The sequence below is a fragment of the Rutilus rutilus genome, assembly GCF_951802725.1.
Source record: "Rutilus rutilus genome assembly, chromosome: 7".
Classification (NCBI taxonomy): Eukaryota; Metazoa; Chordata; class Actinopteri; order Cypriniformes; family Leuciscidae; genus Rutilus; species Rutilus rutilus.
The window spans coordinates 3,951,237-3,978,790 of record NC_140221.1 but is presented as its reverse complement, the minus strand read 5'-3'; the positions used below and the strand labels follow the sequence as shown (position 1 = coordinate 3,978,790).

The 27,554-nt window shown below is 37.1% G+C and overlaps 1 protein-coding gene across 20 annotated transcripts in view; it reads left to right on the top strand.

The window, feature by feature from the left end:
* ank1a (ankyrin 1, erythrocytic a) overlaps window positions 1-27,554 on the top strand; it is a 139,886-nt gene that overhangs the window by 80,361 nt on the left and 31,971 nt on the right. For 8 of the 20 annotated variants that reach the window (XM_084413689.1, XM_084413703.1, XM_084413694.1 and 5 more), the window contains 25 exons: window positions 299-397; window positions 1,283-1,480; window positions 1,582-1,680; window positions 2,789-2,887; window positions 3,003-3,200; window positions 4,356-4,454; window positions 5,044-5,142; window positions 6,278-6,376; window positions 6,480-6,572; window positions 6,656-6,728; window positions 6,873-6,893; window positions 10,495-10,591; window positions 10,837-10,915; window positions 12,262-12,377; window positions 13,579-13,803; window positions 14,368-14,522; window positions 14,895-15,106; window positions 16,821-17,025; window positions 18,769-18,865; window positions 19,083-19,311; window positions 20,498-20,626; window positions 21,456-21,575; window positions 21,672-21,756; window positions 21,901-21,975; window positions 23,141-23,272. In XM_084413689.1, coding sequence (XP_084269815.1) covers window positions 299-397; window positions 1,283-1,480; window positions 1,582-1,680; window positions 2,789-2,887; window positions 3,003-3,200; window positions 4,356-4,454; window positions 5,044-5,142; window positions 6,278-6,376; window positions 6,480-6,572; window positions 6,656-6,728; window positions 6,873-6,893; window positions 10,495-10,591; window positions 10,837-10,915; window positions 12,262-12,377; window positions 13,579-13,803; window positions 14,368-14,522; window positions 14,895-15,106; window positions 16,821-17,025; window positions 18,769-18,865; window positions 19,083-19,311; window positions 20,498-20,626; window positions 21,456-21,575; window positions 21,672-21,756; window positions 21,901-21,975; window positions 23,141-23,272 — 3,133 coding nt within the window. The remainder of the gene's footprint in view (window positions 1-298; window positions 398-1,282; window positions 1,481-1,581; window positions 1,681-2,788; window positions 2,888-3,002; window positions 3,201-4,355; window positions 4,455-5,043; window positions 5,143-6,277; window positions 6,377-6,479; window positions 6,573-6,655; window positions 6,729-6,872; window positions 6,894-10,494; window positions 10,592-10,836; window positions 10,916-12,261; window positions 12,378-13,578; window positions 13,804-14,367; window positions 14,523-14,894; window positions 15,107-16,820; window positions 17,026-18,768; window positions 18,866-19,082; window positions 19,312-20,497; window positions 20,627-21,455; window positions 21,576-21,671; window positions 21,757-21,900; window positions 21,976-23,140; window positions 23,273-27,554) is intronic. The other 12 variants (XM_084413704.1, XM_084413702.1, XM_084413698.1 and 9 more) reach the window with 6 other exon arrangements.

The following is a 27,554-nucleotide window of genomic DNA, read 5'->3' as shown; positions in this document are numbered from 1 at the left end:
CAGCATGGAGTTTAACCTTCTGAAAGCAACATTTTCCTCACACAGTTTTATCTCTAGGTCAGAGATGGGCAGCTTCGGTCCTGGAGAGTTTAACTCCAACCCTGATAAAAACCAAAACCTGTAGTTCTCTAGTAACCCTGAAGACATTGATTAGCGTGTGTTTGACTAGGGTTGGAGTTAAACTCTGCAGGACAGGACCGAAGTTAGCCATCCCTGCTCTAGGTGATTTAAGATGTTGACTGTGAGCTGTGCTGTTGCTGTGATCTTAATGTGTGTGTACATTAATGTGTGCTTGTAGAAAGTGGAAACGCCTCTGCACATGGCATCTCGAGCTGGTCACTGTGAAGTTGCTGAGTTCCTGTTGCAAAACGCAGCTCCAGTGGACGCCAAAGCCAAGGTACATTTCACTTTATGTTATTTTGTTGTGTTTAGTTGTTGTGACATTTCATTTAATTTTGGTTTAGTTTAGTTTGTATATGTTGGTCTTTTATTTTCTATTTCATGGAAATTATTTTCCTTGCCTCATTTAGTATACGCAGTCCTATGAATACGCAAATGATCCCCGCCTCCACTCACTCACTCAGCTCAGAGATCCACTCGTTGACGATCACACGTTGATCTGATTGGTTACAAGGTAGTTTGTGACGTCAGAAACACCAGCGATTTCAAAGCGTGTTTTTGAGACTGTCTTTGGTTCACTGCAGTTTTAAGGAGAAAATACTCAGCAATGCTGTCGACTTATGAATTTACACACGGTTTGTCTTAAAGCATATTAAAAACACCACATAGACATATAAACAACATTAAAAGCTTGATTTTCACCACAAGGGGACTTTAACTAACTATTAACTACTATTTTTGCCTGAATAAACTCCTGATTACTGCTTATTAATAGTTAGTAAGGTGGTTATTACGTTTAGGTATGGGTATAAGGGATGCAGAATAGGAGCATGCAGAATAAAATACTAATATGTGCTTTATAAGTACTAATAAACAGCCAATATCCTAGTAATATGCATACTAATAAGCAAGAATTGGACCCTAAACTAAAATGTTGTCAAATATAGTCAAATAAAACCTGTATGTATAATAATATATAATATTATAAAACATATTATAATATATAAACCTGTATATATATATAAAAAAATCTAAGTTTTTAACATAATATAAATACAATTTGAGAAGAACTAATAAATTTAGCCGTAACAAAGTTTTTTTTTGTGTGTGTGTGTATCATGTTATTAAAAAAGTATCACTTGTGGATCTTCTCCTCCATCAGGATGACCAGACGCCGCTACACTGTGCAGCCCGAATGGGCCACAACGAGATGGTGAAGCTCCTGCTGGAGCACAAAGCAAACCCCGACTCCAACACAACAGCAGGACACACTCCACTGCACATCGCCGCCCGCGAGGGACACACACAAACTGCCAGCATCCTCCTGGACGTCAACGCCCAGCTAACCAAAATGACCAAGGTACAGTGCTCTACCCAAGACCTAAGCCACCAGCATATTGTGTGAAAATAGATTTGGTTTTGTATTGAAACTCTCTCTGCTGTTGGGTTGGTGTCATGCAGAAAGGCTTCACTCCTCTTCACGTGGCGGCCAAATACGGGAAGCTGGACGTGGCAGTGCTGCTTTTAGAGAGAGGAGCCAACCCAAATGCTGCAGGCAAAGTATGAATCAGCTGCATGCATTTATATGCATTTATAGTTCATTCTACAGCTATTTATATAGATAGAATGGTTACACTTTATTTTAAGGCGTCATTGTTACAATGTTATTATACTTTTAAGGACTGAGTAATATTATTTAACAACATGTACTTAGGATTAGGATTTGGTTGAGGGTTAGTTGCATGTAATTATGCATAATTTACTGTTATTACTATGGTAAGTACATGTAACATATGTAACAAGGACACTGTCAAATAAAGTGTTACGGTAGAATTAGTGGTTGACTGAAATGGGTCTTTCAATGGCTTGTGTGTCGACATGTGTAAACAGACACAACCAATTTGAAATTCAGTAACATAATCAGTAACTATAATCTGATTACAATTTAACATATAACATGCAATGCTGGGTATATTACTTACAAATTGTAGTCGGTTACTGATTCCCGATTACATGACACAAATTGCAGTTCATAATGTAATCTAGATTACTCATTTTAGGCAATGTATTCTGACTACTTTTTGCTTACTTTTGACCTAGCTTGTTTATCACTATTGTTTATGTTTGATTTGAATAGGATAATCTTGTACCATATTGATATAAATTTCCTAAGAGAAAGAAATTATATTCCATTCTTTGTTATCAACATCATGAAGGGTTTCCTAGACTGGGGTTCATGGTGGAACTGCCGGCGGTTCATGAGTTTAATGAAAAGCTATTAAGCAATTAAGTCTTAAAAAAAAAAAAAAAAAAACATTTACAAAAATTTCATTTTGTTTACTTGCACGCATGTGACCATTAACCGACATCAGATTATTTTTATTACTGATCTAACTTATTAACTTCAAGTAAAGATATTAGTTCAAAGAGGTTCAGCTGTGGAAAAAAGTTGGGAAATCCCTACATTTAAGTGGCCTTTTATTTCATTAATATGATATTATCTACAAGTAGTTTTTTTTTAATATACTTTTAAAATTTGAAGTGCACAATCAACAGAATTAAGCACACTTATGTTTTTTTCAGTGGTAGTACTACTAGTATTCTATCATTCATATCTATTGCATTTTCATTGTGTATTATTGATGGTAAGATGCCTTCTCCTCCACAGGTCGGACTCACGCCGTTGCATGTGGCCGTCCATCATAACAATCTAGACGTGGTCAATCTTTTACTCGGCAAAGGGGGATCGCCACACAGTGCCGCTCGAGTATGACAACATTATTGCCCTGCTTGACACTGCAAAAACTCACAGTCTTAACCATTATTTTCAACTAGTTTATTTTAGCCACAAAGTGCATAAACTTGCTATTTTTTCTCCTCAGAATGGCTATACTCCGCTCCATATTGCTTCGAAGCAGAACCAGGTGGAGGTGGCGAGTAGTTTACTGCAGCATGGAGCTTCTGCCAACGCTGAGTCACTGCAAGGGGTCACACCTTTACACCTCGCATCCCAAGAGGGACAACCAGACATGGTGTTGCTGCTGATCTCAAAGCAGGCCAATGTAAATCTGGGCAATAAGGTGAACTTATCATGCTTACATTTTTGCACCCTTTTTTAAAGCACGGATTCCCCCCCCAGACACACACACACACACGCACACACATCCAAAAGCAGTCTCATTCATGAAAAGAGAAAAAACAACATAGATTTGCTTGAATAGCAGTGTTTGTATGAATAGTCAATAAAGGAGTAATATCATGAGGATTCAAAATGTCCTTGATCATTTGAGATAAAATCACTTGATGTACTCAGGTATGATAGACAATCACCACGTCATTATTGGCAAAAAAAAAATCTGTCCGAGTGATCAGGATGCTGGCGATTTATGCACTGGCACTGAAAAAATGAAATAGCTCAAGTTGCTGCTTTTTATAGTTTATGTCTCACAATTCGGACTTTATAACTCAAAATTGCGAGTTTATATCTCAATTCTGAGACAAAAAGTCAGAATTGCAGGATATAAACTCGCAATTGCGAAAAAAACTCTGAACTTTATTTTCTCAGAATTGCAACTTTATATCAGCAATCCGGACTTTGTAATTCTTTCATAATTTTGAGAAATAAAATCAGAATTGCGAGATATAAGGCAGAAGTGTGAGATAAAAAAAATAAATAATAATATATATATATATATATATATATATATATATATATATTTTATGGCAGAAACTAGCTTCCTTATCTTAGACTAGTGATTCCGTTTTTGAAGGATGGAGAAGTACAAATGAATAAATAAAACATTTATGCCACTTCTGTGTCAGATTATAAAGTCTGCTCCTCTCTAAGATGGCTTAGATGTAAGCAGTAAAAGTAGATGTAAGGTCATATCAGTATGCAAATATTGCCATAATGTCATGGTAACACTTTACAGTGAGGTTGTAATTGTTAACACTAACAGTGAACAAGATCAGTATACAGCATTAGGTAATTTATCCTAATGTTAACTTACACATATACTAATGCATTTCTTAACATTTATAATAGCTTAAATCGGTAACATTAATTAATACATTAGTTATATTGAAGAATGTCTGTAAACAAACAGACTTCCAATATATTTGTTTTATGTATTATATTTGTATGGAGTCAAGAGGATCGAGCCATTTAGAGTTGTGATAGCATGTTATGTCTCTCTTTATGTCCGTAAAATGACAGGTGTGTTGTGTGTCCTCAGAGCGGTCTGACGCCTCTTCACCTTGTGGCTCAGGAGGGGCATGTTGGGATTGCTGATATACTAGTGAAACACGAGGCGTCCGTCTACGCTGCCACACGGGTAAAAACTGCTATATGTTGTTTTTCTACAGAGTGCACGTAATGATTCACATTATTATTGATAATAATCAATGACTACGTTTACATGTGCACTAATAATGTAAGGACACAGTAAGAAGTTTACATGACACGAGCAAACCTCTTCACTCCCGTTTAAATGCAATTTTCATCATTTTGATTATTCACAAAAAATTGTGGTTATTGCTGCCATTCTTCACATACCCCAATGCACAGCACAGATGATGAACTATATATGGTTGATGTGTAACTGGCCTAAAATGTCTTCATTTCGATGTTTTCGACATATGTATATTCTGATGTATACCTCAAAAATGTGATGCCTTATTTACTTATGTTTATGAATCTGTGCATGGAGTGGAATAGATGCGATTTAAGTGTTTGTGTTTAAGTGTTTAAATTGTGATTAAAATCTGCATATTTTACTGTGATTATGGTTACTACAATTATGACCTTAATCGGATCAATATTGTGTTTACATGAGGTAAAGTTTTGCCTAAATCTCATTATGAGTGTGCATGTACTGTAAACGTAGTCAATGATTATGATCATCATTGTTGATTTCTCTTCAGATGGGTTACACTCCCCTTCATGTGGCTTGTCATTACGGCAATATCAAGATGGTAAAGTTCCTCGTACAGCAACAGGCCAACGTAAACAGCAAGACCAGGGTAAGTGAAATATTGCTTTTGCTTTGTTCAGTTGTTTCACTTTTCAGACGTTCAACTTCATCTCAGATGTTCTCACTTGGTTTCCTAATCCTAGAACAGGAATACGAATCAGTATGTTGACAATTGACATCCGTGCAGTTTATGACATTGCTGATATCTGAATAGACATATAGCTGATATCTCTATAGACAAATCATTTTTCTCAGAAGACAAATCTGAGAAGCAAGAGTGTTAATTTGCACTTGCCTTAATCTGGTCGCTCTCTAGCAGAAACAAGTGACATGTTAAAGAGATCTTATGGGCCCTATTTTAACGATCTGAAACGCAAGCATCAAATGCGGAACACAACTTTGTGGGCGGGTCTAAAATGGGTTGGTCTGAAGTAGCTTCATTACTCATAGGTGTGGTTTGGGCGTAACGTGAAATAAACCAATCAGAGCGACATCTCACATTCCCTTTAAGAGCAGGCGCGCTTGTTCCATGGCGGATTGCTATTATAACGGCGGATTTGCCAGACGCACGCCAGGAGCGGTTCACAGCCGAGGAGAGCGACGTTCTCGTCAGGGACGTTCTCGTCACCCACCTAAATTAGCTCCGGTTAAACAGGCGTATAAAAATGTGGGTAAATGTGTAAGCTAGATTTATGCCTATTTTTTCACATCTTCATGGACACCACCATGATTTCCCTCATGTGGTAATATTTTTCCTTGTTATTATGTATGGTTTGCAAAAATGGGAACTGCTGCATCTGTGTAGATGAGATAAGCAAAGTGTATGTGTGTTGTGCACACGCTACATTATGGCCAAGCATGCGCCCTTAAAATAGCATCTGAATAACGCGCCACTGACTAGACTAGGTTTTCCGTGGTCTGTGGCGGAATTGTTTTCTGAAACTGCAAAATAGCACCAGGGAACGTTTGCGCCGGAACACGCCTCCTCTTTTCGCTGAACCGCCCCCAGGAGCGCAAGTTCATTCCCTAATTTACCGACGTGCGTCTGTGGAGGGAAAAGTCTGCTGTGTGTCGGGTGCAAAATAGGAATGATACATGCGTCGGTGTACAAAGTCAATTGCGCTGGGTGCAAGATAGGGCCCTATGTGTGATTGTTCTTTCTGTCTTCTCCATGGGACTGTTAGATGGGGTATATGCCGCTCCATCAGGCTGCTCAACAGGGCCATACAGACATTGTGACACTTCTCCTGAAACACGGCGCACAACCAAATGAAATTACATCTGTAAGAGCCCAGACACTTTTAACTAATTACCGTTATCGATTTTTTTTAATATGCTGGATGTTGACTGATGAAATGAACTCAGTAATATTTCCATCTGCTGTAGAATGGCACATCAGCTCTTGCCATTGCAAAGCGACTTGGATACATCTCAGTCATTGACGTGCTCAAACTGGTCACCGAAGAGACAGTCACTATGGTAAGTTACATTTTTCATATAATCAATCTGATACTATGGCTGCTATAAAATAAACTTTGTCGTAATAAACATTTTCCTTTAAGACCACCACAGAAAAACATCGCATGAGTTTCCCGGAGACAGTTGATGAGATCTTGGACGTGTCGGAAGATGAAGGTAAATACAGCTCTCGATTTCATTTCATGGTCTGTTTCAGAGTTGTTCATATTTTAATACGAAGACGTACAATAAGTTGAACTTTTTTTAAATGAGTGGGCATTTAAAGAGCATCCTGAAGTAGACTCCTCTTGGTTTTTCTAGGAATTGCACAGCTAACGTTAGGTATGAATTTCCCTCTTTTTTTCTTCGTACAGTGACTTCATTTCAAGCGCGCACACACACACACAAACACATTGTCATTCTCTGGTGCACTTTGACAATTATGTTGGACGTGTCATCAGCATGTGTGCATTTATGTTAATAAGCCTTCCAAAATACTTAACTATTCCTGAAACCTCTCCCACTAACCTGCTACATCTCCTTTTACATTTTCTTTCTGGATTAGCACAGATTTTCTGGGTAAAACAGTTATATCCTGCAGTACCTGTATAAAGATATACGCACAAACTTGTGTGCTTGAAAGTTCAGTGGGCCAGGAACAAAAAGTGAAGCATTATATCGTAACTCTTGTAATGCATAAATAAACTGTATACATCTGTTGCAGTTACTTAAGCTTATAAAACAGTCATAACTTCATAATTTCTTTTAACTAAAACCATATTGTATCTGTTCAGTAACTTCTCATTAATGAGTGAATGCGCACAATTTTTAAATATTATCATGTTTTTACCAGGCTATTACTAAATTTAACCCCTTTTTATTAATTAAAAAATTGATACATTCTTTGAAATATAAAATTTTAGTTTTACAAAGCATATAATTTCATTTTCGTACTAAAAACTATGGATTTTTTTTTTAAATTTGTATGTAACTCTTTCGGGTCAAAATGGACCTGAATGCATAAGGAGGGTTAAATTATTTTTTTTGTTTTTTTGGTTAAACTTTATTTTAGGTGTCCTTTTTACAGTGTGATTATACAAATAAGTGTAGAGTAATATTAATTAACAACATGTACTTACTCTATAATTACAGTTAGTTGCGTGTAATTATGCATAAATTACTGATATTACTATAGAAAATACATGTAAGATGTGTCACTAAAATAATGTGCTACTGTTTAGTTTTGTCTTTTTTTTTACTCCACAAGTAAATACTTTGTACCCAATAGGTTATGAGGAATACATTGTAGTCTCTGAAAACAAGTCTGATCTTGTGCAATTTTTCTTATCAAATAAATATACAAGACAAAAATACTGATTAACGATTTGCAAATATAACATTACAACATTATATTCATGCGTTTGTTAATTTCTTCCGAATTATGATTGGCAAAATCTGGTCACCACTTTTTTTAAGAGCTTGTTGTAGAATCAATAATTAAGTCATGTAAAATCAGGCCTTATAATGTGGACAGCACTGTATTTCAGCTCCTGGTGAAGTTACAGATATTAAAGGTGTGTTTACATAATGTCCTGAAAATGTTTCATTTGCATCCGGGCTCTCACATGGATGTAGTTCACATGGCGGCCTTGTGCAAATCTAATGCATACATTTAAGTTTCATCATTCAGTATATATATATATATTGTGTATACACAGTACTATATACAATATATATGCCATATTTATTATAGGTTATACACACATACAGTCTATGAAAGAACTGAAGCCTGCTTGACCTTATTGCTTTTGAAAGGCAGGTTTGTTGATTATGTGAAAAAAGAAAATCATAGTCATTTTCTGCTCTACTAATTATAATGTGTTTGTTTGCAAGACAACTTCCCAAGAGAATGGCTAATACAATTACCTTAATAGACACAATTAAGATTAATGTCTTATTTTTTATGAAACCAAGCACAGTTTACCAATGACTATGCATTTAGCTGTGTGATATCACTGAAGGCATTGGGTTTGAAGGTCGTTTGTGCCTCTGCTTTGTAGTTAATTTAATATTTAAACACACACACACACACACACACACACACACACACACACACACACAAATGTTTCTCATTAATTTGCTTTGATATGTTTTGTTGCAGTATGTCCATCACAAATCTTTCCCTTTTCTTCATTCTCACTCACTTGCAATTCAGTGTTGGGAAAGTTATTCAAAAAAGTAATTAGTTAATACTTGCTAATTACTTTTTCAACATTGGAATGAGACACATTTGAACAGTAATCATGTTACATGATTGAATTTCAAAAACCTATAACAACCTTTAGATGGACAATACAAAAATACACCAAATTGTCCTTTATTTGTACTTCTAAAAGTTTGTAAGCAACAGTCATTGCTCATGGATCGCTTACCATTATCTGCCGTGTCAAGCGATTAAATGTTCAATAGTTTGCAGAGTGAGTGACTGAGTTCACAGGCTTTTCAACCAAACGAAAGGAATCAAAATCACTTTCAACAAAACAATATTCATTGCTGGATGTCACATTTAGGCTTGAAATTATTCATTGTTTATGAAAACTGTAAATGCAAAGGAAGGAAAGACACAACATTAATTGTGACAGGATTACTGAAAGTAAATAGTAATCTGATTACAATAATGCATTATTTCCCCTTTTCAAAAAAGTATTGTGGAAGTACCATGGTACAATTTATAAGAGCATACTTTGGTATAACATATGAATGAATACCATGGTGTTTACATAGTACTCGGGTTCTTAAAGGGATAGTTCATCCTAAAATGAAAATGATGTCATCATTTACTCACCCTGGTGTTGTACTAATACCGTATGCATACATATCGAACCACAAAAGGCATCTTTTTTTTTTTAAATGTCCTGCTCGCGCTTGTCCATATAATGGCAGATAATAGCAACCAGCATCAAGCTTTTTAAAAAAGATACCGTATATCTCAAGTGTTCTGGTGGTGTACGAAAGGGGTTTGGTGAAAAACTAACTGAAATCGAATGTATTATTTAACGAAAATCGTGACCTTGGCCGACGTGCGCATTCGTGTGACTGTATTAGCGTAGCAGTTCAATCCATCTGGTCCAGAAAAAGCACACAAGTCGTGAGAAATCAAGATTAATAAATACGCAACATGAAATACAATGCCTAGAAATCCCGATTTCTTCACTGAGTCAAATATCTCCAGAGCGGAACTGCTTTTGTCTGATATACAGTATGACAGTTGACAGATGTGAATCACAGACGTTATGACGAACACGACAGATAAATCCACCTAGGAGAAGAAGGTTAATGTATTGTTGCATTTTCATTACTCTTGATTTCTCATAACTTGTGGGCGAGTTGGCGTAAACTAATCACGTCTCAAGAAACATGTAGGGAAGACCAATGGCCATGTTCAAGAATTTTGTTAAATAATACACTAAATTTTGTTTTTCACCAAACCGTTTCGTACACCCCCAGAACACTTGAAATAAACGACATGTGTCGTATGAGATCATTGTGTGATACTTTTGCATCTTTTTTTTTCTTTTTTTTTTTTTACTTGATGCTGGTCACTTTTCACTTACATTACATGTACAAGCGCAAACGGGACATTAAAAAAAAATACTCCTTTTGTGGTCTATAAAAGAAAGAAGGGCGTTCGACCTTAGAACAACACCAGGGTGAGTAAATGAAGACTTAATTTCCATTTTAGGGTGAACTATCCCTTTAAAATGAACCTTGGTAGTACCATGGTGCTTCTTTGCTACTGTCATAACATTTTTCAATCACTCCATTTATATCCTCTCCATATTGTCCAGCCAGTTTTCATTCAGCTTTCTTGATGGCACATTCAAAACCCTTTCACTAAGTCTTGTCTTTTTCTCTTTTCTCTTGTCATCCCTCGCTGCGGCAGGCGAGGAGCTGCTGGGGAACGAGGGTGCCAGGTATTTGCAGATGGAGGACATAAAGGACCATGATGAGGATTTCCTTTCCCCCAAGAAAGTTCTAGAGTACGAGGGAGAGTTGCAGTGATGATGTTGAAGATGACTCAGATAAATCAGGAAGTAGAGGACAGCTTAATGTTGGTGGAAGAAATTCTGTAGGATATTTGGAACCAGATTTAGTATTGTTTGAATATAGAAAAGATTAGAGCCCAAACAGATGAAAGGCCACTGAGATGAGTTAGGATGGGACCGAAGAACTGTCATTTTCTAATTCCTTTGTGTCAGACTTATTTTTAACTTGTGTTCCTTAGGAATCATTCCCCTGCTCTTCCAAGGATCCCATGCGTGTCTCCCGAAACAGTCATGCTGAAAGAACATGAAATTGAGCAGGTAAACATCATCATAGGTCCCACATTATAACTGGTGTTTTTAGACTACAACTATGTACAATTACACTTTATTTTAAGGTGTCATTGTTACAGTGTAATTATATATTTAAGTACTGAGTAATAATAATTAACTACATGTACTTACTATAGGGTTAGGGTAGGATTAGGATTTGGTTGAGGGTTAATTGCATGTAATTATGCATAATTTACTGTTATTACTATGGTAAGTACATGTAACCTATGTAACAAAGACACTGTAAAATAAAGTTTTACCCTATGTACTTACATTTTAAGTTTTAAAAGTTTTGGTTTAAATTTTATTTATATATATATATATATATATACATATAGAAATTAATACTTTTATTCAGCAAGCATGCATTACATTGTTCATAAGTGACAGTAGAGGCTTTATAATTGTTATAAAAAAAATATTTCAAATAAATACCAACAAAAAAATCTATTTATCAGAAAATCCTTTAAAAAATATCACGGTTTCCACAAAATATGAAGCAGCACAACTGTTTTCAACATTGATAACAATCAGAAATGTTTTTTGAGCAGCAAATCAGCATATTAGAATTATTTCTAGTGATGCTGAAAATTCAGCTGTAATTAATTACATTTCAAAATATATTCATATATAAAACAGATATTTAAAATTGTAAAATTCTAATTTCTAATTTTTTTTTTTTTTTTTTTTTATGTATACAATATATGCTAATTTTCAAAGGTGTGTTGCAATGTTTTTGAAAGAAGTATCTTACCAAGGCTGCATTTATTTGATTAAAAATACAGTAAAATGAATGTGAATTGAATTAATTTTACTGTATTTTTAATCAAATAATTGCAGCCTTGGTAAGAGACTTCTTTCAAAAACATTGCAACACACCTTTGAAAGTTAGCATATATTGTATACATTTTTAATCTTAGTACAGTTCAGACACTTAAAAATGGGCCCATATCATAGTATTCTTGAAGTACTTTGGAGTACCATGTAATACCATAGTTTTATATATATTTTGTTAAAACTATTTTAATTACTGTAAAACAAAATGCTATGATAATAATTATAGGTTACAGGTGTATATAATAAAATTTTATTTTTGTGGAATACTTTGCATACACTTTATCACTACATATTAACTAGTTGTATTCCAGTTAAATAAATTATTTAAAGATGTAATAAAAAAAAGCATGAATACATTAGGTTAGACAAATGAAAGTTATTTTAAGTGTCAAATCAGATAACTGCTAAAAGATAAAAACGGCACATTCACTTTGTACAGTGTATTTATGAGTGTGTGTGTGTATTTGTGTCACGTGTCAATATCTACACATGTACAGCAGCAGACGCCACTTCCTTTGGCCAAGGAGTACGATGAGGATTCCCTGATTCCCAGCAGTCCCGCCACAGAAACATCAGACAATGTCAGTCCGGTGGCCAGTCCCATCCACACCGGGTTAGTGTCCTGCCCCTACCTGAAATATTGGTGACATTTTGGAGGAATTCAGTTGAAACTGAAATATTATGAATTGGTAACACTTTATTTTGATGTCCCTTTTGAACATTCCGTTAACTATAAGTAACTTTGCAACTACATGTCAACTAACTGTCATTAGAGTATTAGAGTATTCATTAGAGTATAGACTGTCTGCTTAATATCTGCTAACACTTTATTGCGATGCTCCTCAACAGACATTATACTGACTATGGGCCCTATCTTACACCCGGCAATGCAGCGCCAAGCGCGACGCAAGTGTTTTTTGCTTGTTTCAGCCCGACGCAGTTATCATTTTCACGTCCTGCGCCTCGTTGTTTAAATAGCAAATGCATTTGCGCCCATTTGTGTGCCCATGGGCTGCTGGTCTGAAAACCAGGTGTGTGTTCTGGCACATTGTTGGCACGTTGCTATTTTGAGGCAACAGAAATAGACTGATTTTATGTTATTTAAAGAGCGCATTAGTAATGTGCGCCTATAGGTGGGTCCACAACACGCGTACACTCTGCTTATTAAACACACAAATATGCCAAATATTTTAAATAAAAGGATTACATTGTAAAAGATTATTATTGTGTACATAAACATATGGTGGAATCCGGCTTGTCCCGTAGATTATCTGCTTACGCACTTTTACCTCGCGCACGAGCAGATCCGTTTGCGCTCTGGAGACGGCTTCGGTCTTTCCACTATCAAATTCCGTCATGTAAATAGCGAATCTGCCATGGTGCGAGCACAACTGACATTTAAAGGGAATGGGAGATGAGACTCTGATTGGTTTAACGCACGTAAATCCCAAAACACACCCATTACTCATTAAGAGAATAGGGACAACCCTTTAAGACCATGCGCCGGGAGCGCCGACCATTTTTCCCGTCGTTAAACTAGCAAAAGTGGATTCAGACACGTCCTAAGTGCACTTGCGCCATGTGCTTTAGTCCATGCGCTTAGATCGTTAAAATAGAGCCCATTAAGTAACTTTGCAACTACATGTCAACTTATTCTAACCCAAACCCAACCAGTCAACTAATACTCTACTAATACTCTAATGAGAGTTAGTAGACATGTAGTAGAATGTGTTAAAGGGACCATCAAAATAAAGTGAAACCTTTGAATTCATTGATCAACCTATGAATTCATGCATGTCCGTATGGTTCTGCAGTTTCCTGGTGAGCTTCATGGTGGATGCTCGTGGCGGCTCGATGAGAGGGAGTAGACACAACGGCCTACGTGTCATCATACCTCCTCGAACCTGTGCGGCTCCGACACGAATCACCTGCCGCCTCGTCAAGCCTCAGAAACTCGCTACACCCCCTCCTTTAGTGGAGGGCGAGGGTCTCGCCAGCCGGATCATCTCTCTGGGTCCCGCCGGCATGCAGTTTTTGGGGTGAGGAAACCAGATTAGACAATACAGGATTTCTTTTTACAAACTTAAAGGTGCATTGTGTCATATTTAGGAGGATCTGTTGACAAAAATGCAATATCATATACATGTTTTCAGTGGTGTATAAAGACCTTACTTAATGACCCGTTATGTTTTTATTACCTTAGAATGAGCCATTTCTATCTACACACACCGCGGGTCCCCTTACATTGACATGTTTCTACGGTGGCCCTAAACGGACAAACGCATTTCGTCACTATGTTGTTCTTCGTGCAAAGAAGCTAGCTAAAGTCAGCGAATAAAACACTGACACAAGTAACAATAATATTCGCAATAACATATCGTTTAACTGAATAATTAAGTAAACCTAATTTCTTAATTTATCTTTGTAAAGAAACCTCATTGATTAACTGGCTATTATCTGCAGTCTCAGACGACGACATCTTTTCCTGTCGGCCACCGTAACTTCTGTTGGTTGCAATTCACAACCTCACCACTAGATGCCGCTAAAAATTACACACTGCACCTTTAAATTGCAAACTAACACTTTTGTAATTGCTCCTGAAGGCCTGTGATTGTTGAGATTCCTCATTTTGCGGCACTCGGCCGGGGAGATCGTGAACTAGTGGTCTTGAGGAGTGAGAACGGATCAGTCTGGAAGGAACATCGTAATCGATATGGTGACGAGGTGTTGGAGACCATCCTCAATGGCATGGATGAAGGTGTGTACTAACTGTTGCTGCTGTTTAAAGTGAGATAAATGTGGTTATACTGTATCGACGGCTTATGTACAGTATATACAGTAACGTTTGCTGTTAAATTATAGCAAATCTTATACAGTCAAACCAAAATTTATTCAGACACCTTCAACATTTCTCACATTATCACAGTTTATTCGCTATAGTTTAGAAAATGGTGGGGGTGTATGTAAAATACACTTTTTTTTGTTTACTTTTAATCTGTCAGACATGTTCTTGCCAGGCTTTGTAATGTCTGCATAAATTTCGTGTTTCTGAACTGTGGTCATTTTGTCTCATTCATTTGCAAACGTTGTTCGTTCATTGTCTTTTCTCTCTGTTCACTGTGTTCTGAAGACCTGGAGAGTCAGGAGGAACTCGTGAAGAAAAGGATCAGGCGGATCATCTCGACCGACTTCCCGCTCTACTTTGCCGTGGTGTCCCGTATCCAGCAGGAGAACGATCTGATTGGCCCAGAAGGGGGTTCTCTCACCAGTAAGCTGGTGCCATTGGTCCAGGCCAGTTTCCCTGAGACGGCCGTCACCAAGCGTGTCCGTCTTGGACTGCAGGTGAGATGGGAGGATGATGAGGAGGAGGAAGAAGTGATGGAAAATAGAGGAAGCTTATCTCCTGCGTATTACTATAATGTATCTGGCAGCTTTTAGATTTTTTCTGTTTTTTTTTGTTTTGTTTTTCCTCATCTTTCATTTCTTGTTAATTTAACCTTGTGCCTTTGGAATGTGAATGAATGTAATTTTGTAAGTTGCTCGTGATGGTAAATATGAATGATGAAGTGTGGTATAGTATGGGATGGTCTCTTTCTACTTCCTGCTTGGATGAAAACATAGGTTCCTTCTACAGATCAGCATATACAGACATATTTACAGTGCAGGAGAATGAAAACAGCAGAAGGTGAGAATGGATGAGACGTTTGTTTGAGTGTTTCTGGGTAATGGCAGGTTTTCTTAGAGGGAGTTGTAAGTTGAGAAGGATAAAAAAGCAAGTTGAAGCTTAGTAATAATTGGATGATGACTATTTTTCTGTACTATTGAAAATATCTGAAGCACCTTATATACACAAACGTCTAACTGAGATACTGAAATTTTTATTATATTTTTTAGATCTTTATAAGCGACACAAACATCTTTAAAGAAATTTTATATTTTACATTTCTGGAACTTAGAATGAAATGCATGTTTTTTACTTTTGTTTTCAAGTGTAACAACCAGCTCGTACCAAAGCTGTTTTTTTTTTTTTTACTTGTTTTTTTAACCCATTATATGTTTAATCATTTATATCATTTGTTGCATTATTTTTGCTTCATTTTTGCTGTTCTTTTCTTTGTGAGAAGTGACCTAATAATCTAAATGTACTGACAAACTTGATCAGTTCTCACTGTGCTGAATTATAAACGATACATTGTTTCATGTTGTTCAAAAACACTGGAAGTCAGGAAATCTGTAAAGTGGCATAAAATGAAATTCCCAGTCATATATTTTATCCACAATGACGTACAAAAATGTTTCTCAGATTTGCACTCAGTTTTTGGTATTTTTGGAAGATTTGTTGCAGATAGCTCAGGTTGGTTAAATTACAGAGACAATAAAATAAGATCCACAAAACACAAAATTTGTGAGAAATACTTTGTCAAATGTTGCTTAATTCCACTCCTGATCCAACGAATACCCAAATATGCATATGTTTTACAAATGTACACTTTATTTATAATTCATTCAAATGTGAGAACTGTCCAAGGATTGTAATGCTTTGATATGAACATATTAACCGCAATATATAGCACACCTGACAACTTAATCTGTAATTCACTGTAAATAAATAACATTATGATTATAATGAACTGCGCACTCAAAGATCTTCAAAAGCTTTACAACTATACAGGGTCAAATTGTTGTGTCCGTGTCTTTAGTTTCTACTGCAAGTGGTTCAATGTTTGTAACATTTTTCATTAATAAATAAGACTGATTGACAAGCTAAATTTGGTGTCTTGAATTGCAATGATTGCAATAATTAGAAAATGGAAATATAGTAAGATCTCTTCTGTCTATTCTTTCCTTTGATTTCCTCGCATAAAAACATTTTTTTGTACTGAACCTCGCTCTCATTTATTCCTCCCTCCATTCATACTTAAATATACCATTTGCTGTTTCTCCGTGTCTGACTCTCATTCCGTTTTCTTCTCTTTCACCTTTGCTCTTCCCCACCCCATCTCATCTTGTACTTTGCGCTCTTGCACACTGTTTTGGTGTTCTCTTCGGCACTCAGGCCCAGCCGGTCCCCGATGAGCTGGTGGCCAAGCTTCTGGGAAACCAAGCCACGTTCGGGCCTGTGGTGACAGTAGAGCCTCGCCGGCGCAAGTTTCACCGTCCCATTGGCCTGAGGATTCCTCTGCCTCCCTCCTGGAGGTCGAGTCCACGGGACGCCGGCGAGGGCGACACCACCAGCCTCCGCCTGCTCTGCAGTGTCATCGGTAACCACACATGAGGCATTTTTACATTGCAAACAATGGTTACACTTTATTTGGTCACACTTTGTTTTACAGTGTCCTTGTTACATATGTAACATGTACTTACCATAGTAATAACAGTAAATTATGCATAATTACATGCAACTAACCCTCAACCAAACTCTAATCCTAACCCTAACTCTATAGTAAGTATATGTAAATCATTTATATTACTCCATAGTTAAATGTCTAATTACACTGTAACAATGACACCTTAAAATAAAGTGTTACCCTTTATTTTAAGGTGTCTTTGTTACAGTGTAATTATATATTTAAGTACTGAGTAATATTAAGTAACTACATGTACTTTGCAATAGGGTTAGAGTTGGATTAGGATTTGGTTGAGGGTTAGTTGCATGTAATTATGCATAATTTATAGTTATTACTATGGTAAGTACATGTAACATATGTAACAAGGACACTGTAAAATAAAGTGTTACCAAATAATGTGCTACACTTTATTTTAAGGTGTCTTTGTTACACTGTATTTACACATTTAAGTACTGAGTAATATAAAGTAACTACATGTACTTACTATAGGGTTGTGATTAGGGTTTGGTTTAGGGTTAGTTGCATGTAATTATGCATAATCTATAGTTATCATAACTACATGTAACGTGTAACAATGACACTGTAAAATACCCCCAAAAATATTTTTCTTAATCATTATTTTCTGGTGATGTGTACGTTTATTTTTCTTATTCTATTAGATATTTCTTTTTACATTCAGATTTATACAATTGCAAAATGGTGTTGTTACTGTTAACTACAGCTACTTTTTTGTTCATTGCAATAAAGCTAAAATAAAAGGAAATATAAGTATTAGATGAACTACTTAAAAATGCTTCAAAAATCAGAAACTAACTGAAATGAAATGTAATAAAAATTAGTAAAACTGAAATGCAAATAAATTAATGCTATATATATACATATATATGTATATATAATTTAAACTAATAAGTACATAACAAATTTACCAAAACCTAAACTAATATTAAAATCTAAAAATAAAAAAGCTAATTCAACATATTAATACATACTATAATAGTATATAAATAATAATATTGTTGCATATGCATTACAGTGTTTCTTCTTACCTTTCTTATTTTAAGGGGGTTTAGATAAATACTGACTGGGAAAATGAGTTTATCATTATGTAATAAAATGGGGGAAATTTTAAATGTACAGAAATATGTGTAGGAAGCAATAGGTGCTAATTAAAGGTGATGTAGTGTGTCGTTTTTAATGTTAAAATATTTTCTAGTTTAATGTGCAAATACAACTAAGGAAGTTAGTTTGACTGGCTCTTTAAAATGTTATTTTTTAGGGATGAATGATAGCTTACATCATACGGATTGTTGAAGTGGGTATGCTGTTACTTTTCTAAGCAATGAGAGGAGATTAATTACACGTTATAATAAATGAGCACAAAAAAATTACATTTAAGGAGATGACAAATCTATATCTATAATAGACACACCTTCAGAGAATTTAGAAAAAATACTTATTTGCAATTCCATTTGTTGCCACTAGTGGCACAGAAGTTGCACAACCCAACAAAGGTTCAATAGTGATCAATGTAAGGATTATGCTTTTAAGGTAAAACATACATTTATATTCAATAACCATCATTTTAAAACCAATTTTATTTTTGTGTTTTTATCTATTGCATGTTTATTTTCACCCGAATTACTGTACGTTTTATAGGTGGCACAGCTCCTGCCCAGTGGGAAGATATAACTGGCACCACCAAACTTATGTATTCCAATGATTGTGCCAGTTTCACCACCAATGTCTCTGCCCGGTAAGTCGTCACCGAACACCATAACCTCTACATCACACGTTAGTTCCTCTAGGAATTCTCATTGAGTGTTGTCTTTCAACTATTTTTTATTCAATTCTCACTTTGTGAAGCACTTTGGGCAACACAGTTGTGTTTAAATGTGCTATATAAATAAATAAAAGTTGTTCACATTAAAAAGCTCACTCACTCACTCACTCTACGTGTTGCTCTCCCGCAGTTTCTGGCTGGCAGACTGTCCTCGGACGGCGGAGGCCGTGTCCTTTGCTAACCTTCTGTACCGCGAGCTGTCAGCCGTGCCGTACATGGCCAAGTTTGTAGTTTTTGCAAAGATGAATGAAGCCAGAGAGGGTCGTCTCCGTTGTTATTGCATGACTGATGACAAAATGGACAAAACCCTGGAGCAGCACGAGAACTTTTCTGAAGTGGCTCGTAGCAGAGACATTGAGGTCATGTGATATAGTGTGTTATGTGCTTCATATAGACGATACATCTACAGTGCATCTAATGTGTTTACAGCAAGTGCCATTATTTCTACGATAATACACTTAAACCTAAAAACAGAAAGTCAGTATGAAATAAAAATGGACCCTGTTAAAGTCGGCATTAAAAGAAAGTCTTTTCTTCTCTATTGTGACGTATATCCGAGTGAAACGACTTCTGGAACAAGAACAAATGTAGGGTGGGGCTTGGTTTTGTCTGTGGGGATTTGATTGGATAGTTGGATGGTTGTGGTTTGCTATTGGTGGATCTCATGTGAGTGACAGGTTGCCCCGCCCTCGTCATCAGAGAAGAGATGATGTCACTACATGAGGGAACAGTTATTTTGATTAAAGATCACAAGGATGCATGAATTTAAAAAAAAAAAATGTGCACGAATAAATCATTTATTATAAATACCACAATATTCCATAATAATACAAGAATTGTCAAGTTTGATTTCATGGTGACTTTAATACACATTCTTGGTCTTACTGTACCTGATTAATGAGTGAACAATTCTCCAAATTAAAGTACTAACAAAAATAATTGTTTTAGTAATTTTTCGTATAAACACAGTAACACGTTCCACCATTTAAACAACTTTCAGCTGACATCACCGGTCTGCACATTGAAAAAAAAGGTAACTAAATGAACTGATTGTATTCAACTTATATAATTTAGTTTTGTTGGTATACATTCAAATAGTTAGGTGGATTCAGCAATATTATATATATATATACATACACAGTATATACTGTATATATAAATTGAGGTTGAGGTATAAATTGTATATATAAATTTTACATTGTGAGCGTGGAAAATAATTGTAACCAATAGCCAGATGGTGGTGTTTCAGAAAACAAGTATCTCTCCATAATTGAACGCAAAATTGCATTTGAGGTTTGGCTCCATTCTGGTCTGGAAAACCCACTTTTCACAATCCAATCAAATCCACATAGATAAAATCCAAACCTAAATTTTTTTCTCTCTCTCTTTGAATATTCTGAAATACGTGACATTACAGAAGTAAATGTGTTGCTTATGAAGTTTAATGTAGGCTTTACTAGATATTGTCAAATGTGATTGATTTAGGATGCATCTACTGTAAATCTACTGTAACCCTAAATATAGCGATTGGTGTTTGTTGTGTAGGTCATGGAGGGCATGCCGCTGTATTTGGAGTGTTCAGGAAACCTGGTTCCCATAAGGAAAGCTGCCCAGCAGCCGCGCTGTTTCAGCTTCCAAGCCTTCAGAGACAACAGACTGCCTGTGTCTGTCAAGGTAAACCCAGTTCAATTCAATTCAATTCAATTCACATTTATTTGTATAGCGCTTTTCACTATACACATCATTTCAAAGCAGCTTTACAGACAATGCACATTACAATTTAGAGTGATCTGTTATCAGAGTAACTAAAACTGTCTAAGTTATGTATTACATATACAAAATCACAGTTAGCCAAAAATGTATTAATTTAAACAATGTAATACTTTAAGGCAGAAACAATGAGCTCATTGAAGTAATGCATACAACATTTAGAAAAGTTACAGTTCATCTCTGCTCAGTTGCTCACAACTACATTATTATTGATTAAAATATCGATTCTTTCACCCATAGTGACTTTAGGGTTTATTTGGTTGGTTGGTTATGGCGTGAGTATTACAGTAGATCTACATTGTGCAAAATAGTTATTTTGCACAATATCCAATTCTCTCTTTTCTAAACTAACTTAAAGAAGACAGTCTGCAAGGGCTGTCAAGATGGCATCAGGTATTTGTGTGTGGAACAGACCTGACATTCACATTGTGAAAATCTCATTCACACTTGCACACTTCAAATTTGGTTCACATTTTTGAGCTTCACACGTCATGTTCACCAAATGCTTTCATTGAAAAAAAGAACGAAAGAAGAAATTAGACATACTGCAAGGGCTAATCGAAATTTTCATTTGATAATATTTTACGTAATAAATGACATTTTTATGTATAGTCAAAAATGTATGACTCAAAACAGGAGCCCATGCTTGGCTCCAATATAATATTTATGAACAAATAATTGCCTGTATCATCACACGTTCATAGTGTATCCACTTCTTTTCCTCTTCTCCCAGGTGAGAGACAGCAGTAAAGACCCCTCTGGCTTTTTGTCTTTCTTGCGCAAATCAACCAAATACGAAGATTGTCAACACATGTTGTGCAACCTCAACGTGACCATGCCACCATGCATTAAGGTAATAACACAAAGGTCAAAATACGTCACATGCTTACATTCCCTACACAAACACTCATATATAAATATATTTGTTCTCTTGATTTCTTTATAACAGATCATAGGAAGTGATGAACGAAGGAGGACTCTGACACCGTTGGCTCTGAGAGAAAGATACAGTGCTTTAAATGAACCAGCCTTGGGTAAGATTGCTCCCACACTGACAGCTCCTGCATGTTAAGCCCCCAAATCTCATACAACCTTTGCCTGACCCTGCTTTGAATAAGATGTGAGCTGCAGCATCAGATTGCTGAACTCTTGAGCCAATGATGGTCTGGTTTCTGCAGCATCACTGAGCGCCATGGAAAGGACGGAGTTAAAGATGGCTTTAATAGCTGAACAGCTAGGCCTGAGCTGGGCTGGTGAGTGTGTGGGTTTGAATGCACTTCTTTCGCTTAACAAGCAGAATGCTTACCTGGCCATGTCTTGTCAAGGCATATCTGGATGTCCATTTCTCTGCTACATAGAGAATTCAAAATGTTTTGACAAGTCATTTACTTTAAAGGTCCCAAATTTACCTCAATGTCTAGCATGTGCAGATGAGATCAAATATTGACTAGCTCTGGCTTAATTCTTTGGCTTTAGAAGAGAAAATTTTGCACAAGCTAAACTTGTTTCATGCTATAGGGGCTTCATATGGGGGCCTGTTCATGCAACCTAGTAATCAACTGTTGAATTAATTAACAAATCAATAATCAATTAATGATAAAATTATGAAATTTGAAAGTTATTGTATAAACAGATAAATAATAGTTGCACAAAAAATTGTTAAAAGATTAAGGAATGAAAACTAATTAAACAATTAATTATTATAACTATTGTACTTAATTGTATTTAAGCACTTTTCATTGAATTCAGTCTGTAAATTAACTTAAAAATAAGGAGATTTAAATTAAGTAGATTCTTATAAATATATAGTTTCATTATTTTAGTCAATTTAGGTCTACAAAATGTAGCAATGATGTGAGGTTTGGAAGGAGGCGTGTCAGATCGTGTCATACACTTTCATATAAGATATGCAAATAAATGCACATTAATGCTTATTTCAACGTTCCATTGCCTGCGGTGTTTTTTGTCAGTGCAACACATAATTACTTTAATCTTTAAGAGATGCGTATTATAATGTTTTTTTAACCTAATAACCTTGCATATTTTTCAGCAGAAGTGGCTAGGGATGCACTGGCGTAACACTAGAGCGTAAATACAGACCTACAACATAAATCCGTGAGAAAATAAATGTGCGAAGCTTAGTTTTGTCCACATGTTTTCATTTTGACACTGATTTCTGATTTCTTTGTTGATTAATTTATTTTTGCTTTATCTGTTTATCCACCAATTTCTACAATTCATATGTGATTGATTATTGATTTATCAGTTTATTCATACAAAAGTATTTTATTGAGTGGCACAAATGTAGCCCTCATACTTCAGTACATCATGCTTTAGTCTAAAATGAGTCACTTTAATAGTGAAGGAACAAATTCATTCATGCTAGCACATAATGTATCATATCTAATTCCTGTGCAGAGTTGGGACGTGAACTGCAGTTTAATGTAGATGAAATAAATAAGATCCGTGTGGAGAATCCCAACTCCCTTTTAGAGCAGAGCTCAACACTGCTCAACCTGTGGGCCGCTCGAGAGGGGAAGAAAGCTAAAAGTGAGTGCCACAGTGTCCATTCACTATGATCCTATAAGAATACCTAAATTATTTGCGAGCAAATTCGACCTTATTCATCTGTCTCATGTGACGTAACTGTATGAAAATGCTGCCATATTTGTTGCTATACATATCAGCATGCTTTTAATCTGCAGTGATGTGGGATGTAGAGTTAGCAAAACTTCATGAAGTGAGTGCCCAGTATGCAGGAATGCGATTAGCTGTCTTGCTGCGCTTCAGGCCCTGCCTTTATCATGCAGTCTCCTCCCTCTCACCACCACTCTACCCTCCCACCTTACCATGGCTGTCCAAACCCCCATTTATGAACCCTTTTCAAATCAGAGGTGTGAATAACTGTTGTTGAAACAGGAGAGTTTCGAGTGTCTTCAAGGCCGCGCCCCACTTATCATCTTGGGATGTCACATCTATTGACTGTCAGGGCTTGACATTAACTTTTTGGCTCACCAGCCACTGTGGCTAGCAGTTTTCCAAAGTTACTCAGCATTTACATTTACATTGGACACAATTATGACATTGATACCATGGGGAAAATATAGATATTTTTAATATTATCTCATAATTTGGCAGCAGGTATGTTAGGCTGCTGTCACTTTAAGACCTCACGCACGGATCCATTATACTGTTACACGTGTGTTTTCTGTCTCAACTGTTCACGTTCACTTAAAACATAACAGACTGTGTTTACTTGAATATTCACAAAGACCGCCTTTTTGACATTATTTTGTGTGTATTTGACTGTGTAAATGCAATAAGCTGAGAAAAAGAACAGAATTTAGTATTGAGAGGCGGCTTTATGTGCACACTTTGGGTGTGAGCACAAAATCTGCGTGAATTTAGCCTGGCAAGCCAGACCTACATCAAGATGTTAGGTCTGGCAACTCACCATAGACACGGCTCAATCCGAGGGGCGGGATAAACGGCTGTCTTTCAAATTCCCTCTGCACGCAATAGGACAGTGCTTCAACCAACCAGAGCGTTTTGCCAACAGCGGAGCTAACGTTAGTTGATAGATTCAACTTTTGAATCTGGCCGGCAAAACTACGAACACATCTTCCTTTTTTAAGAATGACTTAAGTGCCGTTCTTTGCTCTTTTCTCAAAGAAAAACTTAACTCCAATTCCTCCAGAGCGCGGCCAACGCCGTTTCGAAAGACTGTTCTCCAGCAGCAGCCGTCATTCTTTGTTTTCAAGTAGCAGGGAACCGTCGCAACTCTGTCGTCATTATGTTAAGCCCGCCCCGCCTACTCTATACGCAATGTGATTGGCCTGACCTAATTTTGTTTTTTCCAGCTCGAAAGTCAACGGAGAGTTGCTAGACTACCCTGGCTGCAAAATAAATTTTGCTGCCGCTAGGGTGCGTCTAGATTTCTAGGCTAGCGGAAATTAGTAAAATTATGTGCAATAAGCGCAATCCCACACCGAAATTCAAGCCCTGTAACACCAACAATATTCATCCAGAGCAAATGAAACGAGTGAGTGAGGGGGGACGGGTTTGTGTGTAACTCGCTGTCGGAGAGATGACAGAGCGAGAAAGAACAGCTGTTATCATGTATCTATTCTGAGGAAAATGAGTATTGGAAGCTTTTCTGTTGTTACGGTATCGATATGTATTGAAAAATCTGTATTTTTGACAACACTACATTGCACTTAGTTTATTATTTCAGATGCCTTTTTAAAAGACTACAATTTAAAAATTTATATATTATATTTAAAATTCAACCTGACAAAGTGGCTGCCTGGTAGGAGTGACTGTGTTACACTGCTGAAACACATCCGCATTTGGCAAGTTGGCATGTGTTAATGTCAAGCCCTGTTGACAGTATTTGCTGATATCTCAGTGATTAGGTTGGAACTGATATAGTGTGTGCGGCAGCACTCAAAGCATTCCGCAAAACACAGCCGTGTCCAAATCCGTGTGGCGATCATATTGAGAGGAAGGACTCCAGATGTGGACTTCTTACCTGGGACTGGAGCAGTACTTCCCAAATCTGTTCCTGGAACCTCCCTAACGGTACATTGGTAATGGAGGGTGCAGAAAATGGGCTTTGTTGAGGGCCCCAAGGTGCAGAAATATGACTCCTTTCAGTTGTCCCTTGCCATATAGCAATCTGCAAAACTTTTCCTAAAAGCATTGTAAGTCTAAGTAGATCGTAGAACCATTGCCACCAATGGTCTCCACGATAAACTCACAATGCTTTTTGAGAAACGCAACCCTGACCCTTTCATTTGTCCCTTGCCCTGCAGCTCAGGTGCCAGAAGCTGTCCCTTATTTTGCTCCAGTTGCCCAAAGCTTCAAACACACACCTGGTATTTTACTCTGTTTCTTTAGTCCACTTTCAACCACTTCTGTCCTGATTTCTTCGAGGGGAGGGTCTATGGACAGGTTAATGTATGGGCTTAATCAGATCTTTCGCTCTAATGGACAAAATAAGCTTGCGGAATTTACAAATGAATGCGCCCGGAGATGACGGAAGAACATACGGAGAGCAGTAGTTTTCGTTTCTGCTCTGACAGCCGCAAGACCAGCCGAACGCTATGAGTGTGTGTTAGAAATCAGGAATGCTGAGAGAACATTGTGCTTGGTTCATTTTTCATCTTCAACCAAACTTGGGTCTCCAGTCGACAAAGTTTAAATCCCGTCTGGCTAAAACGCAGAACACAGAACAGATAACGTCAAATACGTCCATTCAACTTTCCTTTTGGAACTATTTTTCAACCATGACGGGACATGTCGGAGGGACGTCTTTTCAACGGTCATTAAACGTCCAAATGTTTGCTGGGTATTGCAATGTTTTAAGAGGAGTGAGGCCAGTGATAGCTTGCCGTGCCTCCCCCTTTCCTAACTGCTGGCATGCATTCACAGCCTGTTTCTGGGTGCTCAGTACAGAGTGGTTACAGTTTGCAAAATGTTGAAACTGTTTTGGGGTGTTACAGTTGATACAATTGCATACCAACGTGCAGGAGAGGAGCCGCTATATTTGGTTACCAGCCACTCTAGCTAGTTCGTAGCATCTCCATTATTTAAGAGGAGATTTGTGCAGAAGCTAACTGGGCCGACTCTCATACTTTGGTAAAGTATTACTGACGTGATGTCACCACGCCTCATGTCACTCACTTGGTCTTACAGGCAAGTAGTACAATTTCTGGACATGTATGAGCATTATTCTATATATCCTTATTTAAAATTCTCCCATAGGGTTGTATGTCTGTAAAGGACTTGACTGAAAGAGAACATCCGCTTACTTAGTGTAACTCTCAAAGGACGGAGAGAGACACAGACTAGGGGTTCCTTGCAACTCTTCCATGCAACTCCGCTTCTCTTCTCCATCTACATGTCATCACTAGGATCTGCATCTTTCTTGCTGCCTGAAGGACCACCACCTTCAACTCAACCTTGCGAAGACAGAGCTGTGGTCCCGGCCAACCCAACACTAAATCACAACTTCTCCATAAATCCATCAAGGTCAGCCAGGAACCTTTGAGTTGTGATCGATGATCAATTGAACTTCACAGACCGCATTGCGGTTTAATAATTTGCCTTATACAACATTAGGAGGATCAGGCCCTCCCTATCAGAGCATGCTACACAACTCCTTGTCCAAGCGCTTGTTCTATCCAGACTGGACTATTGTAATGCTCTCTTGGCAGGTCTTCCAGCTTACACTATCAAACCTCTGTAACTGATCCAGATGCTGCAGCAAGAGTGTCTTTATCAAGCCGAAGAGACACACGTCACAACTCTCCTCACAACATTGCACTGGTTGCCAGTTGCCGCTTGCATCAAATTCAAGGCACTGATGCTTGCCTACAGAACAACCACTGGCTCTGCTCCCTTTTACCTAAACTCATTACTCCAGACTTATGTGCCATCCAGAGGCTTGCGTTCTGCAAGTGAACGTCGCCACGTGGTGCCATCTCAAAGAGACACAAAATCACATTCACGGACCTTTTCCTTGAATGTTCCCTGCTGGTGGAATGATCTACCTAACTCAACCCGAGTCCGTAGCCATTTTCAAGAAACGGCTGAAGACGCATCTTTTTCGGCAACACTTGATCCATTAATGCTAACACTTTCTTTTCCCTTCTCTTCTACTTTATATCTATTTATTTATTTTTAAATACATAGACTGCATTAGACTAAACTGGGAAGGGTTACAGCACATATTGTTGTCCTATTGTTTAACTGCTACTATTGCTCTCCTCATTTGTAAGTCGCTTTGGATAAAAGCGTCTGCTAAATGATTAAATGTAAAATGTAAATG